Raw genomic sequence first — 19,003 nt, 5'->3', positions numbered from 1 at the left:
AATTTGGGTCCATTCAATTAGGTAAGTAAATCACCAACTCTAAGCAAGACTGTTACCTTCAATGTACAGAAAACAGACCGTTATGTCATTGCTCGTATCCAACAGTGCGTACACTGTTTTTGAGTATTTCATTAATTTGTTTTGAATTAAGTTACATAGTTCAGCGGATATCGTCCGTGGGGACTGTGATTGTGGTGTTTGTCTACAATGGCACTGGACGTGTTTCAGGGCATTAGCCCCCCGTTCACATATGGGTCAGGGCCCTGGTCAGGGCCCCATGTGAATGGAGTGTGTAACCTTGTGCAGATCTGCCCAAGCCAATATTGTTAACTAGCGGTGGAGAGTGCCCTCAAGTCAGAATTGACTTATGGTGACCCCTGGTAGGGTTTTCATGGCAAGAGACTAACAGAGGTGGTTTGACATTGCCTGCCTCTACAATCTTGGTCTTCATTGGAGGTCTCCCATCCAATTAATAACCAAGGCCGAGAGTCCATCTAGCCAAATTGTCTTGGATATTCCACAAAGCCCAGAATCCTGCTATACAGGTGGCAGCTGATTTTTATTTCATTCTAGTGCTCTTTGTCAGGAGGGAGAGCTGCTTGCCACCACTGACATTTATTTATTTAAAATATTTCTATGCCGCCTTTCCACCCAATTCAGGGTCCCCAAGGCAGCAAGTGTGAAAACGTTCCAAACATTAAAAAGCATTTAATGTGCAAATACATATAAAACATTTAAAACAAATGAAACACGTAAATAAAACACGTATGTTCCTGAAGCAGGCAGGGACAAATCAAACCGTGTAGCTTGGCTCCTCCTACTGGCCATCTGGTATAACGAACGGAATTCTTTTTTAACAGCTTCCATTTCTTATGCTTTGCGCTGTTTTAATTTTGTAACTCTAAACTGCCATGTGCGTTATGTGCCGTCAAGTCGCCTCCAACCCTATGAAGGAAAGACCTCCAAAACATATTCCAGCAAAAATAGCCAAACAGGAAAAACATTCGATGGGCATAGTTTAGCTCCTGCTAGCCCTTCTGCTAAGTTTTCTTTGATGGAGAAAGTCTTTCTTCAATGGTGACAGGCATGGCAGACTGGAGTTGCAGGATCCGACCCACTGTTAAAAATTATTAATTGCAAGCTTTTTTCCTATTGTTCCACAGTAGCAGTTAACGAATTTGATTCTGTAATAGGCATAAGCATCAAAACTAGCTGGTGGTTGAAGTATCTTTGCTGTTGTTTGAATAAAGAGAGCATTTGGACTAGATTGGGGTTGGACTAGATGACCCCGTAGGAGCCTTCCAACCCTACGATTCTATGATTTTAAAAATACACAACCAATCTCTGAGTGGTGGGTTGATCAAATCTTTAGGGGGCGGGGTAGGCTGCGCCAGTACCCAACTCATACTATCCAGGATCTTGTACATAAGGCAGAAGTTTGTCAGCAGATAAAACAATTCAAAATATGTTCTCTAAGGTTGCCGAGCTAGATGCAGTCACCCAATGAGCAACTGTCTGAAAGAAGAGACTCTTTGTGGAAAGAAACCACAGGATACGAGCCAGAGTTTCAAAAACATTTCTGTGCTTCATATAATCAGCGGCATTTGGGAATGGTGGATGAATGAAACATTTAGGAAGAGTTAACAGCACCAAATGGATAACTCAAAGGAAATTTTTCAAAAGTGAGATTAGTTTGGTGTCTAATTTAGGCAGGAAGAGATTCATTTCTCTGAGGAAATGAGACAGCTGTACTGCAGTACTAGTTATCTCAACAGCTTTAAAGAATAACCTTTTATCCCACCCTTACAATGTACCCAGAGCAAAGGATATCGGGATGTACCTTCCCTCTCTACCCAGTTAGTAGCAACATCTTCCTCTGGCAACAGAGAGCCTCTTGTATCCGAGAAAGGCACTGCCCCTAGCTGAGCAGAGAGGGGAAATACAGTCTATAGTCTGGGATATCTTTGCAGGTATTTCACATCTGATCTTTTCCTCTCCAAAGCCAATTTCATGCTGTCTTGCGCTCGATCCTGTCCATTCATCACTTACTGTTCAAGCCCACAGTGGTTGTAATTTTGGATAAGCTCATGCCTTTGTAGTTCTTAGAAAACCGTGTCTTGGTCTGTTCAAGGAAGGTCTGGAAAGAGAGGAAGAAGGAAAAGACAGAGAGGGAGAAGAAACCAAAAGTTTAAAGGGCTTTATTTATTTAACAAAACGCGTATCCTGCCTTTCTGCCCTCATAAAGGCCAATGGAAACAGAATCCAAAAATTTAAAAAAATTATACCTTTTATTTATTTATTTATTTTATTCTATTCTATTCTATTTATACCCCGCCTTCCCCACAAATGGGCTCAGGGCAGCTAACAACACTAAAAAATACATTAAAATCACAAAGACATAAAAATCAACAATAATTTTTAAAAAATCATTAAAATCATTATTGGTGGCGGAGAGTGCCCTCAAGTCCCAGCTGACTTACGGTGACCCCTGGTGGGGTTTTCATAGCAAGAGACTAATAGAGGTGGTTTGCCACTGCCTGCCTCTGCAACCCTGGTCTTTGCTGGAGATCTCCCATCCAATGGCTAACCAAGGCTGACCCTGCTTAGTTTCTGAGATCTGACGAGATCAGGCTCAGATTTCTATAGTACAAAAATTGTCTCCAATCAAAACCAAATTCCGCCCCATTGCAGAAACGGTGTCCAGCTCACGATGGGAGCAGCTTGTTGGTAATTTGAAAATAATTTGTTTTTGATTGGAGACAACGGTTCAATTATTCCTTTTGCTCTTGAGAAAGCTTTTACGTGTGAAAAAAACCTGAGCTAGCAGTTCGTCGAGCGGAATGGGAGTTCTGGCTCTTCACAGAAGCTCATGAATGGAATGTTACTCGGCTGAACCATTGTGTGTATGAACATTTGATCTTTATACTTCTGCTTATGGAATGAACAACAGAATTGCATACGGAAACCTATACGGACTGCATAGACGTATGAATGAATTCACTCTTGGATGAATTGACCAGTTTATTGTTGATTAACTGAAGGTTTATTACAAACGTTGTATGATTATGTATTGATTCTTGTAATTTTTGTACTATAGAAATCACTTTTGGCACTGCGCACTTTTAACTGTAGTAAACCAGTTTGGAATAGTTTTGAATGCTGTTGAGATGAGGGCTTTCATTGAACTTCCGGGTTGTGGGGCACTCGAGTGTAACAGCTTCTTTGGGGAACAGTTAAAGGATTGACTAACCCTGCTGTTTGCTTTCTGTTGGTACGGCCTGAAGGATCTATCACACCAACGTAATTAGTGTAGGCTTAACCCACCTTATCTAGCTTGTTTGAAATCAACATGTTACACCTGTGGCAAAGGAAGGAAGGACAAACTGGACTTTCACATGAACAAGAACCGGCACACGTACCGTTTTCCCAGCATTGTCCAGCCCGAGAATCAAGATGCAGTATTCATCCCGCCGGAACATGTACTTGTACAGCCCGGACAGCAGCGTATACATCCTGCTCCTACATGGAAAACATCAAGGGTTAGGTGAAATGAATTCCTGCCCTTCTCCCCCACCCTTTCTTTCCCCCTCCATTCTCATTCATGGCTTTCTCCCTCTAGTCTGTTGGCCAAATCCTCAAGAAAGCTGAAAAGAAGGCCAAAGGGCCACTGGGAAGAACACCTCAGCCACCATCACCAGCTAGAAAACTAAGAGGACGGCCCAATGTCTCTCATTCACACAGTCAAGGTAGACCAGCCCAATCCATTTGCATATAAAGTCTGGCTGCCGAATGGATTTCCCTCCCTTTACCCTCCACACCTCCTACCTTCACGTGCCTTATCTTTTTAGATTATTAGCCAGAGGCTAATACCGATTCAAAACGACAAATGATTGAACATCAGCGAGGCACATGCCGTATAAAAGCAAACATTAAACAAGCTGCGTATTTCAGCAAATTACTTACACTGACAATTTACTAAATAAATTAATCAATCTTAAAAGCACAATTATTCAATCAACAATATATACTTTAAAATATATACAGACAATCCGGAAAATGGTACCTTACTATAATTTACATAATATAAAGTGTGCAGAATTAAAATTACCTTATATTGTAAAATTAAATTAAATTGATTATTAAATTGATACTTAATTAAATGGATACTTATCTAGGGTCTGCCGTATTTAGCCAGGATTTGCTCCTATCCAGCCATATTTTGCCACTTTGTCATTTCCCTATTCCTCTCTGCTAACATTATTATAATATAATTCCTTCTATCTTTCCCTGGCAGACTATCAATTATAGTATTAATATATATTTTCCTAATACGTTCATATATTTTACAATCAAAGAAGACACGCAGTAAGGACTCAACACTCCCATCTCTGCTTGGGCATAAAAAATGTTCATAAGGTATTTTCTTCTTATATTTGCCTTCCAGGACAGTAGAGGGTGAGACATCATACTGTAATAGAATAAAAGCTCTGCTATAATCAGGATTCTCTACGCTGTTTATATAAGGCATTGGTGAAACCCTATTCATGATGCATTATCTTTTTTAGACTGTAAACAAGGCCAGTCCCCATTCACAAAAAAAAGATATATTTTCTCTTTTTTAAGAAAGATAAAACACCATAGCTTACTGATGAAGTCCAATCTGACCCAATTCCTTATATGGCTTATTAAATCCTCTTCCAATAAGGGGACAATTCTTTCCTTTATGGATAGATCTGTTATAGAGACGGACAGAGTATACCTGGATAAACTGTTTACAGATGAAATTGCAGCTATTACCAAGGTAACTGCTAAATTCTGTGCTCAGGCAATTAAACTGTGCAATAAATTTCAGTCTTGTTCATTAAGGTTACTATATTGTTGTTTTTTTCTAGGTCTCAGGATCCAAATTTTAAAATGGCTATCTAGGACGCTATTTTATATTTTATACTCTATTTTAATTCTATGATGTAATTTTAACTAGGTATCCTGATATTTGTATATTTTTAACCGAAGTTTCTTTTAACCTGTATATTGTTTACCAACTTTTTTTGTTTTACAAGCTTGAATCTGGTTGTAGACCATAATAAAATTTACTACTACTACAATAAGGGGACCTTAGGGTGGGTCGACCACCTCAAGAGTGGGAAGGGAACGCCACCCTGGGGCTGCAGAGGCATTTTCTTGTTGCACCCCAACTTGGATCAAACCCAGGAGGCTGGCAAAGGCAAGCCCCTCTTCTCTTGCCACCTGAGCACAGTCCAAGGCCACATGCAGAGGAAGCGCCTCGTCCAGAACGGACCTTTGGACACTTACCGTGAAGGGTCCTTCTCCTCTGAGTGCAGGAGGACATCTTGGGTTGTTTCCTTTTGCCCAATCAGGGAGGCAGGAAGTCAAAAAAATAGCTCTTCCTCTTCCTCTTGGAGCCTAGGAACGCCCCCTTGTTCCAGTTCTGGTGACTCCACAAAGCAGTAGAAGAAAAAACTATCAAATACTAGAACTTTCAAGAAGAAAAAACTTGCACCCGACCCGAAAAAGGAAAAAACTTAGTCGGTGTGCAGAACTATGTTAAGTAAAAAACAGTGAGAAAAAACGACTGCGGCATGTTGAGAGTGGAAGGAGAGACAGAAAATTCCAGCCGGAAAGGTGTCGTTTATAAGGAAGTATCAGAGAGGAGTAACAGGAGACGGGGGAGCCTGGGAGGGGCAAGATGTCCTCCTGCACTCAGAGGAGAAGGACCCTTCACGGTAAGTGTCCAAAGGTCCGTTCTCCCTCTGAGGCGGAGGACATCTTGGGTACTCCCAAAGCAGTTAGTCTTCTCCGGGTGGGAGAGGCTCCCCGTCGAACATCACGTGCTGGAGAACTCTCCTTCCGAAGGCAGCGTCCGCTGAATTGAAAATGTTCATTTTGTAGTGTCTGACAAATGTGGAAATTGATGACCAGGTGGCTGCCTTGCAAACCTCTTCCACGGAGGCGTCCTTGAGGAATGCTGCGTTAGTTGCCGCGCTTCTTGCCGAATGAGCAGTAATTCCCTGAGGCACTTCTCTGTTGCACGCCTTGTACGCTTCCGTGATGCAGGACCGAATGTTCCTCCCAATGGCTGCCGAGGACATCTTTTTCCCTTGGTTGGGAGGAGAAATATTGATGAAGAGCGAGTCGGAACACCTGATAGATTCAGTCCTAGATAGGTACGACTTGAGGACTCTACGAACGTCGAGGGTATGCCAGTCCCTTTCCTTAGGATGAGAAGGGTTAGGGCAGAAAGATGGCAGATTGATCTCCTGAGTCCTATGGAATCTGGAACAGGATTTGGGAACAAAGGTGGGGTCAGTCCTGAGAACCACTTTATCCCGGTGAAAAATGCACAGGTTGGGCTTGATTGACAGAGCCCCCAGTTCCGAGATCCGCCTCACTGACGTGACAGCTACCAGGAAAATAGTCTTGATGGTTAGCCATCTCAAGGAAATTGAATGGAGAGGTTCAAACGGGGGCCTGGTTAAGGCCGATAAGACAACGTGAAGCCTCCAAGTAGGGAAACGATGAACAACTGGGGGGCTTAGCAAGGTCGCACCCCTGAGGAAGCGTTGGATGTGAGGATGCCGGGAGAGTCGACAACCTTCCAGGACAGGAAAGACCGAAGACAGAGCCGCTACCTGCTTGCGGAGAGTGGCCGGCTTGAGTCCAGCTTCCAGGCCCTGCTGGAGAAAGTCCAGGATCATAACGATGGATGGGCGCAGAGGATTAACCTTCTTCCTCCTAGCCCAGCGAGCGAAGGCCTTCCAGGTGGTGTTATATAGCCTAATAGTTGATTTCTTCCTAGACGCCAGGAGGGTAAGGATCACCTGCGGAGGGTACCTCAATCTGGTAAGGTACTGCCTCTCAATCTCCACGCGGTCAGACACATCCATTCTGGATGGGGATGCCACACCGGGCCCTGATGCAGAAGATCTGGTACCGTTGGTAGCTGCATCGGAGGGGAAATCGTCAGTGCCTGTATCGTGGAGAACCAGGGTCTCCGAGGCCACCATGGAGCCACTAGGATTACCTCCGCTTGACGTTCCGCTATCCGCCGTAGAAGTTTGGGAAGAACCGGGATCGGTGGAAAGGCGTACAGTAGCCCCTTGGGCCACCGAGTAGAGAGAGCGTCTATCCCTTCTGCCTGGGGGTACAGGAACCTGGAGAGAAACCTCGGAACTTGACAGTTCGCAGGAGTGGCAAACAGGTCCATGATCGGTGTCCCGAAACGTTCCGCAATCATATGGAAAACCTCCTTCTTGAGTGTCCACTCCCCTGGGTGGATGGACTGCCTGCTGAGCCAGTCCGCTTGAATGTTGGTCACGCCCCTGATGTGTTCGGCTTGCAGAGAGAGGAGATTGGCTTCCGCCCAGTGTAAGATCTTCATGGCCTCTCTGTGCAGCTTGGGGGACCGAGTGCCCCCCTGATGCTTGATATATGCCTTGGCTGAGACGTTGTCGGTTCGTACCAGAACATCCTTGCCGACGAGGTCTTGGCTGAAGAAAGCGAGAGCAAGGCGAATGGCTCTGACTTCCAGGAGATTGATTGGCAGGACAGTCTCTTCCGGAGACCACGTACCCTGAGCAGGTCGGTTTTTCAGAACTGCCCCCCAGCCGGTGAGACTGGCATCGGTGAATAGTTGCAGCCTGGGAGGATTGAGGAACGACTTCCCCCGCCGCAGGTTGGGTGCTGAGGTCCACCATCTGAGGCTGGACTTGACCTTCAAGGGCACTGTGAGTTGTCGATCGCATCTTAGTGCAATAAGAGATTGGAACGGTCTGAGGAAGGACACGAGTTCCCGTGTGTGCAGACGGCCCCAGTCCAGGGCCTCGCAGTTCGCTACGAGGGTTCCCATCAACTTGGAGAGCGACATCAGAGAAACGGAGCTGCGGCTCAGCACCAGAGCGGTCATCTCCTTGGTTTTCTGGATCTTCTCCGGTGGTAGGTAAAAACGACCCTTCCTGGTGTCGACCAACATTCCTAGATGAAGCAGTCTTTGAGAAGGCTGAAGAGAACATTTTGATAAGTTGATCAAGAAACCGTGCGCTTGCAGGTAGAGAACCGTGGTCTGTGTGTCGGCCGCCACCTTTTCCCTGGAGCTTGCTCTGAGTAGCAGGTCGTCTAAGTAGGGATGTATATGAATCCCCCTCTCCCGCAGTCGAACGATGGGGTTGATCAGGATCTTGGAGAACAACCTGGGAGCTGTGGCAAGTCCGAATGGGAGGGCTTTGAACTGAAGGTGGAGACCATTCACATGAAACCTCAGGAATCTGCGATGGGCCTGATGAACCGGAATGTGTAAGTATGCCTCTGTGAGGTCTATGGAGGTGAGGAATTCTTTGGGTCGTAGTGACTCCGCGATAGATCTTAGAGTCTCCATGCGAAAGTGCCTCAGCTTTATGAAACGGTTTACGAACTTTAAGTCCAAAATGGCCCTCCAGTCTCCGTTTCTTTTTGGCACGGTGAAGAATAGGGAGTAAACACCGGAGCCTTGCTCTTGACGAGGTACAGGTTCGACTGCTTGGATGTTCAGGAGATGTTGTACCGCGTTTAAGGTGATGGATCTCCTTTGAGGGTTTCGGCGTAGGGGGGATGACAGAAAGCGATCCGGTGGGTGCGACTTGAACTCTATGGAGTAACCCTTTGAGATTACTTCCAGTGTCCAGGCATCCGCCTTGGAGTCCACCCAGGATTGGAGAAAGAACTGTAGTCTTCCCCCCACCGGAAGCGGCCGTGAGTCAGGACTTCTGAGTTTTGGAGTCGAAGTCCTGCCTTTCCCCTCGTTGTTGGTGTTGTCTGTTAGACCTGAAACCGAAGTTAGCTCTCTTGAACGATTGTTTGTTGGCACTCCAGGAGGACCGTTTGGAATCTGGACGTGGTCTCGCCAAGGAATGGTGTGTACGAAAGGACTGGTTATTGAAGGGTCGTTTGTCATACCGTCTCACCGACTTGGGTAAGGCTTTTTTCTTGTCTTTGGTCTCGATGAGAACCTTTTCCAGGGCATCTCCAAACAGTTTATCCCCCTGGAAGGGGTACGCCATCAGGATAAATTTGGATCTGATGTCAGCTGGCCATGCGCGCAACCAGAGAAGCCTTCTAGCCACTGCCGCAGAGGCAATGGCTCTGGACGAGAAGGTGAGAGCATCCAGAGTAGCATCTGCCGTGAAGGTGGTTGCTTTTAAGACTCTACTAGCCCCTTCTAACAGACGCTTTTGATTTTCAGGTAGCAGCTGGATTAACTTGCGCAGCCAGACTACTGCCGCCCGGGACACGATGGACGCGGTGGAAGATGCTCTAATCGCCATGGCTGCTGCTTCATGCGCTCTCTTGAGTGCCGCTTCCGCCTTCCTATCCAGATTGTCTCTGACTGAGCCTTGGCCATCTTCCGACAACAGCCCAGGTGACTGAAGCGCCGCCACCGGGGCATCAATTCGAGGAACCTGTAAAAACTCAGATGCATAAGAAGGTAATGCATACAGTTTTTTAAGGGCGCTTGAGCATTGTTTGCTAGAGGCAGGGGAGACCCATTCTGCTTTTAATTGTCTTTCAAAATATTCCGGAAAAGGGAAGACCTTCTCCTGGGTGTCACCCCTTGGGAAAAATTCTTTACACCCTCTGGGTCTTGAAGAATCCCTACTGGTACCACTAGATGCCTCTTCCCCTCCTCGTTTCTCCTGAAGCTCTAGGGCAGCCAGAGCCTTACTCAGAAGGTATGGATAGTCCTCTGATTTAAACAGCCTGTTTGACTGGTCAGGCATAATGACTTCTTCCTCCTCCTCTTCTTCTGAAAGGAACTCCCTTTCTTCACCCTCCTCGCTATCAGAGTAGGCTCCCCCCCCTACAACAATATCCCCATCTCTGGCCGGGATTGGGTGTGCTTTTTGGGCTGCCTTGGTAGGCCACTGGCAGGATGTACGCCGCACTTTACTGGGGGGGGGAAGGAGGCAGGGAGGAAGACTGGCTTGTTGCCTCGGGAGGGGGTTGGCACCAATGAAAAATCTCTTCCCGCATGGTCTGTAGAAAGGACATGAACTCGCCTCTCAGGAGGGAACCGAGGTCGCCCTGTACATTACCCGTCCCATGGGCTCCGGTGCCGATCGACTGCAGAGGCCACGTCACTGTAGAAGGGCCTGCAGGGCACTCTCCCGGCTGGAGGTTGGCGACCGCGGCACTGGGAGCCGCGCGGGAATCGGCGCGGGCGCCATCTTGGTTTCCCGCCAAAACCGCGGCTGCATCTAACGGGCTGCTGGTGGCCTGCTCGACTGGCCCTGATGCCTGGGAGTCCTTCTGCTTGCGTCGCGATTTTTTTGAAGAAGTACGCGGCTTTGCAGCCGGAAAGGTGCCGGGATGCCGTTCAAGCCTGGGCGGCAAGACGGTACCGGGTACAGCAGCCGATTCTGCCGCCGATGCGGCCGTTGGTGAGCTTCCCTCGTCACCCTCCATAAAGCTATCTTTGGAGTCCCTGGACTCCATCGTCTTGATAGACTTGGGCCCAGAGAAAAAAAGAGTTGAGGAGGGGGGGGGAGGAGTAGAGATAAGAAAGGTAGAGTAGAGAAGAATAAGAGAGGAAGAGGGAAGGAAAAAACTAGAGCTAGAACAAAGAAGACAAAAAAGACAGGACTGTGGGCTGACAGAGAAAACTGTAGCCACAACTGCTCTCCCTGGAGGCAGGAAAGAACTGGAACAAGGGGGCGTTCCTAGGCTCCAAGAGGAAGAGGAAGAGCTATTTTTTTGACTTCCTGCCTCCCTGATTGGGCAAAAGGAAACAACCCAAGATGTCCTCCGCCTCAGAGGGAGAAAAAGAGAGCGCCAAAGGTGAGTCAGTTCCCTCTTGGCAACAGAACTGGAACAGGTGGTGATGAACAATGCATCTACCTGTCGCCTCCCTCCCATACACTGATACCCCTCCCATACACTGGGAGGAGTAGCAAACACCCAAGAAGACAGAATTAAAATTCAACAAGACCTGAATACTCTGGAGAAGGGGGCCGCTGTGAATAGGATGCAATTCAACAAAGACAAGTGCACAGTATTACATCTGGGCCACAAAAATGGGAAGCACAAATACTGGATGGGGGATACACTTCTGGGCAGGAGTATATGTGAAAGGGATCTTGGGGTAAGAGTGGACTGTAAACTAAATATGAGCAGTCAGTGTGATGCGGTGGCAAAAAAGGCTAATTCAATCCTGGGTTGTATCAAAGGGGCCATAGCGTCGAAATCGCAGGAGGTCATAGCCCCTCTCTACACTGCCTTGGTCAGGCCGCACCTGGAGTATTGTGTGCAGTTCTGGAGGCCTCACTTCAAAAAGGATGTGGACAAAATCGAGAGGGTGCAGAGGAGAGCGACGAGGATGATCAGGGGTCTGGAGACTGAGCCCTACGAGGAAAGGCTGAGGGCCTTGGGAATGTTCAGTTTGGAGAAGAGGAGGTTGAGGGGGGACATGATTGCTCTCTTTAAGTATTTGAAAGGCTGTCATTTGGAGGAGGGCAGGGAGCTGTTCCAGTTGGCAGCAGAGGGTAGGACCCGAAGCAACAGGCTTAAATTACATGCACAAAGGTACCGGCTGGATATTAGGAAGAACTTTTTCACGGTTCAAAAGTGGAATCAGCTGCCTAGGGAGGTGGTGAGCTTCCCTTCACTGACAGTTTTTAAGAAGAGGCAGGATGAATACTTGTCAGAGATGCTTTAGGCTGATCCTGCACTGAGCAGGGGGTTGGACTAGATGGTCTGTAGGGACCTTTCCAACCCTGTGATTCTATAACCCCTAGCAACTACTTGTGTCGCTCGGGCAGAGAACCAGCCCTGACACTGCAGGGGTCAGCTGGCATCCACAACAAGTGGCACATGACAGGGACTGGCTTGAGGTGGGTAAGGTACCTTGAGTTGCCCCGTAAGACCTTCGCATTGTATTACAAACTCTGCTCTTATTTCAAAAGTAGGTGGGTGGGTTGCTATATTTTTTAAATTATATTTTATTGGTAATATGCAATCTACAACAATTATATGGCATAATATGCTATTTACAAAACTATTTCAAACCAAACATATTTACAAATTTTAACATTGCATAACAACTGTATTATTATATATAGAACATTACTGTATATATTTTAAATCTTAAACTGTGTCTCAAAAACTTAATAAAGATTGAAGCGAGGTAGAAATAAGCTGGAGATTGTTACATTCTATGTATCTAAAAAAAGGGTATCATTTCCCCAGAAAGTCTGTATTGTTTGGGTAGTGTTCAGCATGGTATAATTTGTCATTTTTTTAAAAAAATAAAATAATTCCAGATTTTTAATAACCAGCTGTCTGTTGTTGATTTTTTCGATTTCCAATTTGTCGCAATCACACTTTTGGCTGGGCGGGCTGCTATTTGACATACACAAGTCCAAACCCTCTTTAGACACATGGGACTAGTTTTTGGATTCTGGCCAAAGGCAACAGGTCCTTGCTTCAAAGGAGCTGCCGCCTGCCAGTCTACAAGGAAGGAAGCCAACAGAGAGAAGGAGCAACAGGTGCGAAGAAAGGCACATCTGTGTCTTTCAGGCCCTGAATTCTCAACCACCTGCGGCTTTCTACCTCCTGTTAGGTTTGCTACCAAATCATTATGTTACTGAACAACTACCAATATACTCTTTTGGGGTTTCTTTGGTAGATTACGCAGTCAGCTGCAGAACAATGGAAACTATGAGAAAAGCATAAGCTTATCGCAGCTGCTGTGGTTTTCCTAAAAGTAAATATAGCTTGTGTGCAAGAGATAGCGTGAGACTTTTGAAAGAAGGCACGCCAGCCCTGTGATTTCTCCCCCCACCCACCCCGAGATATAAATATTTGGCATTTAGCGGGCGTATTTCCTTCTTGTCTGTCCTAAACTTATTTCCCAACGATTTCATTTCAGGTGGCACTGTCTGGCACCGATTGGCTGCAAAGATCCTTGCAAAAAATATCCTGTACTTGGTGGAACTTAAGCAGTTCTTGAAATGCACTTCCTTAAGAGTGTCAATGCAGCGTCAGGAATTTCGTAGGCCATTTTTTAAAATTAAGAGATCCTACAAATGCACTTTTACTGTACACATTTACAGCACATTGGTGGAGTTCATGAAGTGGTTTCCTAACCTTTTGGACATAGTGACTCACAAGTCCAAATTTACTTAATAACATTTGATTTATTTACCGCCCTTCAGGACATCTTAACACCCACTCAGAGTGGTTTACAAAGTATGTTATTATTATCCCCACAACAATCACCCTGTGCGGTAGGTGGGACTGAGAGAGCTCTGGAAGAGCTGTGACTGACCCAAGGTCACCCAGCTGGCTTCAAGTGGAGGAGTGGGGAATCAAACTCGGTTCTTCAGATTAGATTCCCGTCGCTCTTAACCACTACACCAAACTGGCAGTGGTTCCCAACCTTTAGGGCATAGTGACCCACAAGTCCAAATTTACTAGGTACAGTGACCCATCCAGGCTTGGCCCAAAGTTTTCTGGCCTCGACCAACATTCCATTTTCTACACTGGCCGACCAGGTGTTTTCAAGCAACCAGCAAACGTCACGTCCTCCTATGAGACCAATCCAAAGTTCACAGCTTTTGACTCCCTCTCCTCCAAGATTCTAACAAACTCCCTCTAGTAACTATCAGGTCACATTTTACTTGATTCTTTGACAATCAACATGCGTATTCGGTTAAGAAGCAGTCAGATTAATAGATTGACATATATATAGATATATATAGGTTAACAAACAGAATATAGATAGAAAATAATTAACTATAAGGATTAAATATAAGGATTGATTAACTAACAATATTTTCTTTTTTTGGTAAGCTTTGTAAAATGTACCAAACTGAATGTCTGAAGATACAGATGAGTCAAATTGATTGACTACGTGATGAGAGATATATAGAATTATTACAAAAAGATAGAATGAGGAATATATAGAGAATAAGTCAAATTGTTTGATCTAAATGAATGTATGATTTACATGGTTTATGATATATAGAAATATTTGAAATTGAAAAATGGGATAAATTGTTTATCTAAGATGGAAACAAAGACTTACAGTTTGGGCATACAATGTTAAAAATAGTTAAGGATGTACTGCTTAGAATAATGGAGAATATATATTTGTTTTAGATAGAGGAATCTAATAGAAGTAAGGGAAAGGGGACAAAGGGTTGGAAAGCTGTTGGAAGTCAATAAAAAGGGGGGGAAAGGGAGGGGGTTAGAGATGAAAAAATTGGGGAAAATTGAATGTAAATGTAAAAATAATGGATTCTAACCCAATAAAATTTTTTTTCAAAAAACAAACAAACATGCGTATTCGGTGAAGAAAGTACCAGCTAATGTATGACATGGAAGATACAGTTTCCAGGATCAGGCCTTAGTTTCCAAAATACAAATTAAGCACCGAAGTTGGTTCTTACAGAAGCCACCCACGATCATTTTCCTTCAGAAATGTTATACGTACTTCTAAACTACCCTGATTTTTTAAAACTCAGGCAGGAATTGATTGTCCCCCTAACCGGTAAGGATTCTGTTTCTCCAGCTGCTGAGAGATCTAGGCTACTGAGGCAGGAAGATGGATGGGTTACATATAGGGCCGCTAGATCTTTGGCTGCCATTAGAGAAACACGGAAATATTTTAAAGCAACTTCACAAACTCTATCATTATGTGGGTAGTTCTCCCTAATTGCGTAAACATAAACTCTCAGCATCTGTCTGTAATCACTGGGTAGCACGAACAGTAATAGAAAGAAGAACAGCTTGGTGTAGAGGTTTAAGAGCAGCAGGACTCTAATCTGGAGAGCCAGGTTTGATTCCCCACTCCTCCGCTTGAAGCCAGCTGGGTGACCTTGGGTCAGTCACAGCTCTTCCAGAGCTCTCTCAGCCCCACCCACCTCACAGGGTGATTGTTGTGGGGATAATAACAACACACTTTGTAAACCGCTCAGAGTGTGGCGTTAAGTTGTCCTGAAGGGTGGTATATAAATCAAATGTTGTTGTTATTATTATTATTCTACATAGGAAAATGTGTATAACTGTAAAATTATTAGTTGCTGGAGGAAGCAAGGATGTGAAAAGCTAGCACGCAGGAAGAGAGAGAAGGACAGCAATGCGAAGGACAGGGAGGGCTGCCCTGCGACCCGGTTTCTGAGGTTTCGTTATGTACTGTTGGGTCTCATCTCTCAGGTTGAAAACACTGACCTACGGCATCCTTTGTTTCTCCTGCAACCTTTTCTGAAAACTTCCCAGCAAGGCTTCCCAGCTTTTTCTTGGCAGCTTCCTCCATAAAGAAACATTTACACAATCAACTTTCTTCCTAATGTTTGATCTAGTTCCGCCACAAGAAGTAGGGCAACCGATCCAGTACTTGATGGGCAAGAAACCACAGAGCAAAGGGCTTTCACCAACAGTCGACTGTTGAGCTAAAGAAACAGCATCTATTTCTTACACCTCCCTGCACAGAGCAGCCGATACAGTGTTTGTGAGGTCATACCCTCCCACTTATCAGTAACAGGAACATGGGGGCCACAGGGGCCAATCCAACCATGTTTCGTCAGTACAACGAAGCTGAGAAGCATCGCCTGACACAGGAGAAGCACCAAAGGTATCTGCACTTCACAGCTCCATACATCCCAAGAACTGGACGAGGGGAAATTATGCAAAAATCCCTTGCTGGGACAAATATTTGGGGGAAAGGGTTAGAGGTTCATTTTACCTTGGAGGTGGGATCTCTTAAGCAGCAAATTTTAAGCACAAACAGTGACCCGCCGTAAATTATGTAAATCGATTGCCATATTTTTACTTTGTGGAGTGTGCCCTCAAGTCATAGCTGATTTACGGCAATCCCTGGTGGGGTTTTCATGGCAAGAGACTATCAGAGGTGGTTTGCCGTTGCCTGCCTCTGCAACCCTGGTCTTTGTTGGAGGCCTCCCATCCAAGTACGGACCAAGGCTGACCCTGCTTAGCTTCTGAGATCTGATGAGATCAGGTTCACCTGGGCTATCCAGGTGAGGGGGGCGTAATTTGGATTCTTCATCAAAATTTGTTGGGCCAGCCCTACTTGAGGACTGTGTCGTTTCTAGACTAGGAGCTGAATGGGGGCTCAGCGCCATACGCCATTTCCCAGCACCACAAGAGAGTTTAAACTCTATGAATAGGGTAATGGCATACTAAGACATAAAAGGCAAACTGTGTTGCTGACAACTCACCTCTTATTCTCACACAGGCACAGTTTGCTTTCCTGCTGCCTTGGGGCTTCTGGAGGCCCAGAAAGCCCTGGCCCAGTGCAGCTCTCTGGAGGCCCCTGGAAGGCCCGGCAGCACAGGCGAACCAGGCATGCCCGTTGCTGCGATTGAGGGGGGCAAGTGCAGTGGTGTGCACAGTGGCAGGCAAGCCTGGCTCACCTGCTGTGTCCCCCCAAAGCCTTGATGGGGGGCACGGGCTGTGAAGCGGTCATGCCAGGATCACCTGTGCTGCCCATCCCAAAGCCTCAATCGGGGGGCAGGGGGTGGCAGCAGCCATGCCTGGCTTGCCTGTGCTCCCCCCGCCTTGAATGCACCGGCCCAATTTCCACCCATTTGAGGCTGAACCGGGCCGGTGTGGGGTGCAGGAATGCTGCTGGGGTGGCGCGAGGGACCCTGGACTGCTTCTGAGCTCTGCACCAGCCCAATTTCCACCTGTTTGTGGTTGAATCAGGCTGGGGCGCAGGAACGCTGCTGGGGCAGCGTGACGTGTCCTGGAGTGCTCCTGCGCTCTGCACTGGCCCGATTTCTGCCTGTTTGAGGCCGAAATCAACCCACAGCAGAGCGCAGGGACGCTGCTGGATTGGTACATGCCCTCACAGGGCCCCACTAGAGCCCACTGTATTGTTAAACACAACAGACTTTGTTGCTAGCCATACATAAACAACCGCAGACCACAGGAAGAGTGCTTCTCATCACAGCAGAGCATGGATACTTTCCTTCTCCCAGCCCTTTCCTGGATTGAAGCTGAGCTATCTAGAATGCCTCTCCTCCTTGGCCAGTGAGCACCACCTCCCACTACATGGCTGAATGTCTTCCATTCATATTTGGCTGCAAATCAGCATTTTTAAAAAAGGAGTTTTGACGCTCAAAAGCGTATACCCTAAAATTCTTGTTGGTCTTTAAGGTGCAACTGGATCCAAATCTTGCTCTCCTACTGCAGACCGACGTGGCTACCCGCCGGAAACTACCAGTATTTTAACGACATTCATATCCTGCCTTTCTTCCACCACAAACTCTCAGTCACTGACTAGAAATAGAACTGAGCGACTTCGAGCAAGGAGTCTTCCAGCCCTTCATAACCTGGAACATAAGCAGGGTGCTCCCCTTCCTCACTTGACTGCACCTGGGCATGCACCGAGTGCTTCTCTTCACTGCACATATATAAATGTCCCTCATCTTTAGCTCCTGAGTAACCCCCTCAACTGCAGACAGACTGCTTTCACGTGTCCGTTATGAAACTGTCAGGTCTCCACCCATTAATCAGACCCATAACCTTGGACCATTGAAAGGTCGTCATTCCCTCTGCAACTCAATTGCATCTGTGCATGTGTAGAGTTCTGCTCTTTACATTATTACAACTGAACATGTGCAGGAGGCCTCTTCCATACCCCATGCAGTTCTTGAGTAATCCCCACTCAGCCCTATATAGAGTATCCATCTTCTCTACCAATTTTATGGGTCTGAAAACTAAATTCATACAACCCACCCTTTCTTCCGCCATGAAACTGTCAGGTCCTTCCTAGACTTGCTCAGCTCCTTTAGGGAAGCCACATCACACACCTTCCAACCAACAATAAGTGCCAGCACTACGGCTGCCAATCTCTAGGTGGTGGCTAGAGACCTCCCAGAATTATAGCTGATCTCCAGAATACACAGTTCCCCTAGCCTGGAGAAGATGGCTGTTTTGGAGGGTGGACTCAATGATATTATACCCAGATGAGACACAAACCTCTCCCTCCCCAGGCTCCACCCCCAAATCTCCAGGAATTTCCCAACCTGTAGTTGGTAGCCCTAGCCAACAGGCATTTAAGCCCTGTTTTTACCACCGTAAAATCATCAGGAGATCTCTCAACCAGCCACTAACTAGACCGGTAACCGGTGGAGACACATGCCATCCCACCATCTGAGCACGTGCAGAGTGCTCCCTTCACTTCATTCCATGAAAACATATATAGAATGTCTCGCCTCCCTCCTTGGCATCTAAGGAGCCTCACCCAGCCCCGTCCCTTGGGATTCCCCCCCTGGGGCAAGAGCCCCCTCCTCATGCACTGAACTAAGGTTGCCAACCTCCAGGTGCTGGCTGGAGCCCCCCTCTCCCAAAATGACAGCTGATCTCCAGACTACAAAGTTCAGCTCCTGTGGATAAAATGGACGCGCTGGAGCGTATGGCACTAGACCCCTCTGAGGACCCTCTCCTCCCCAAGCCCCGCCCCAGGCTCTACCCCCAAATCTCCCGGAATTTCCCAACCGGAAGCTGGCAACTGGCTGCCCCCAACCCAGAACGGGGCAGCTGGGAGCCAGTGCCTGCCTATAGGGAAGGAAACTGGGGGGGGGCAAGGCCCTCCTGCTACCTGCCCAGGTGAGCCCTGACGCCGCCCACCTGCCTTCGCAGATCCAGGCCGCTCAGGGCTCAGCAGCTCCCGGTCGCCCTCTTCATGAGCCCCTTTCGAAGCCAACAGCACCTGCGCGAGGCATCCTGGGAAACGGAGTTCTCTTCCGCCGGTTACTCTCAAGGAACGCCGCCCGCTCCAAGCGGCAGCGGCACTACAATTCCCAAGATGCACCACGCAGGGGTCCGTTCGCTTCCGGTACAGGCGCTACGCGGCTGGCGTGACCATAGACACCGAGGAAGGCTAGCCCGAACTTCCGGTAAAAACATCGCGAGAGAAAAATCCCTTCCCCCCCTCCGACTTTTAAAAAGTCCGTTTCCATGGTCTGAAGGCCGAACTTCGGCTGCTTTT

General features: G+C 46.9%; 1 protein-coding gene across 4 annotated transcripts in view; it reads right to left on the bottom strand.

Moving 5' to 3' along the window:
• The window catches only part of ARFRP1 (ADP ribosylation factor related protein 1), a 61,588-nt gene extending 42,857 nt beyond the window's left edge, over positions 1–18,731 (bottom strand). For 2 of the 4 annotated variants that reach the window (XM_054980754.1, XM_054980756.1), the window contains exons 1-3: positions 18,647–18,720; positions 3,420–3,519; positions 2,050–2,137 (exon numbers count right to left, since the gene is read on the bottom strand). In XM_054980754.1, coding sequence (XP_054836729.1) covers positions 2,050–2,137; positions 3,420–3,512 — 181 coding nt within the window. In that variant the 5' untranslated portion in view covers positions 3,513–3,519; positions 18,647–18,720. Of the gene's footprint in view, positions 1–2,049; positions 2,138–3,419; positions 3,520–18,613 lie in introns of all 4 variants that reach the window. The other 2 variants (XM_054980753.1, XM_054980755.1) reach the window with 2 other exon arrangements.
• Between the last annotated feature and the right edge of the window lie 272 nt (positions 18,732–19,003).

Source organism: Eublepharis macularius, chromosome 5, assembly GCF_028583425.1.
Source record: "Eublepharis macularius isolate TG4126 chromosome 5, MPM_Emac_v1.0, whole genome shotgun sequence".
NCBI lineage: Eukaryota > Metazoa > Chordata > Lepidosauria > Squamata > Eublepharidae > Eublepharis > Eublepharis macularius.
This window is presented reverse-complemented; position numbering and strand designations above follow the sequence as displayed.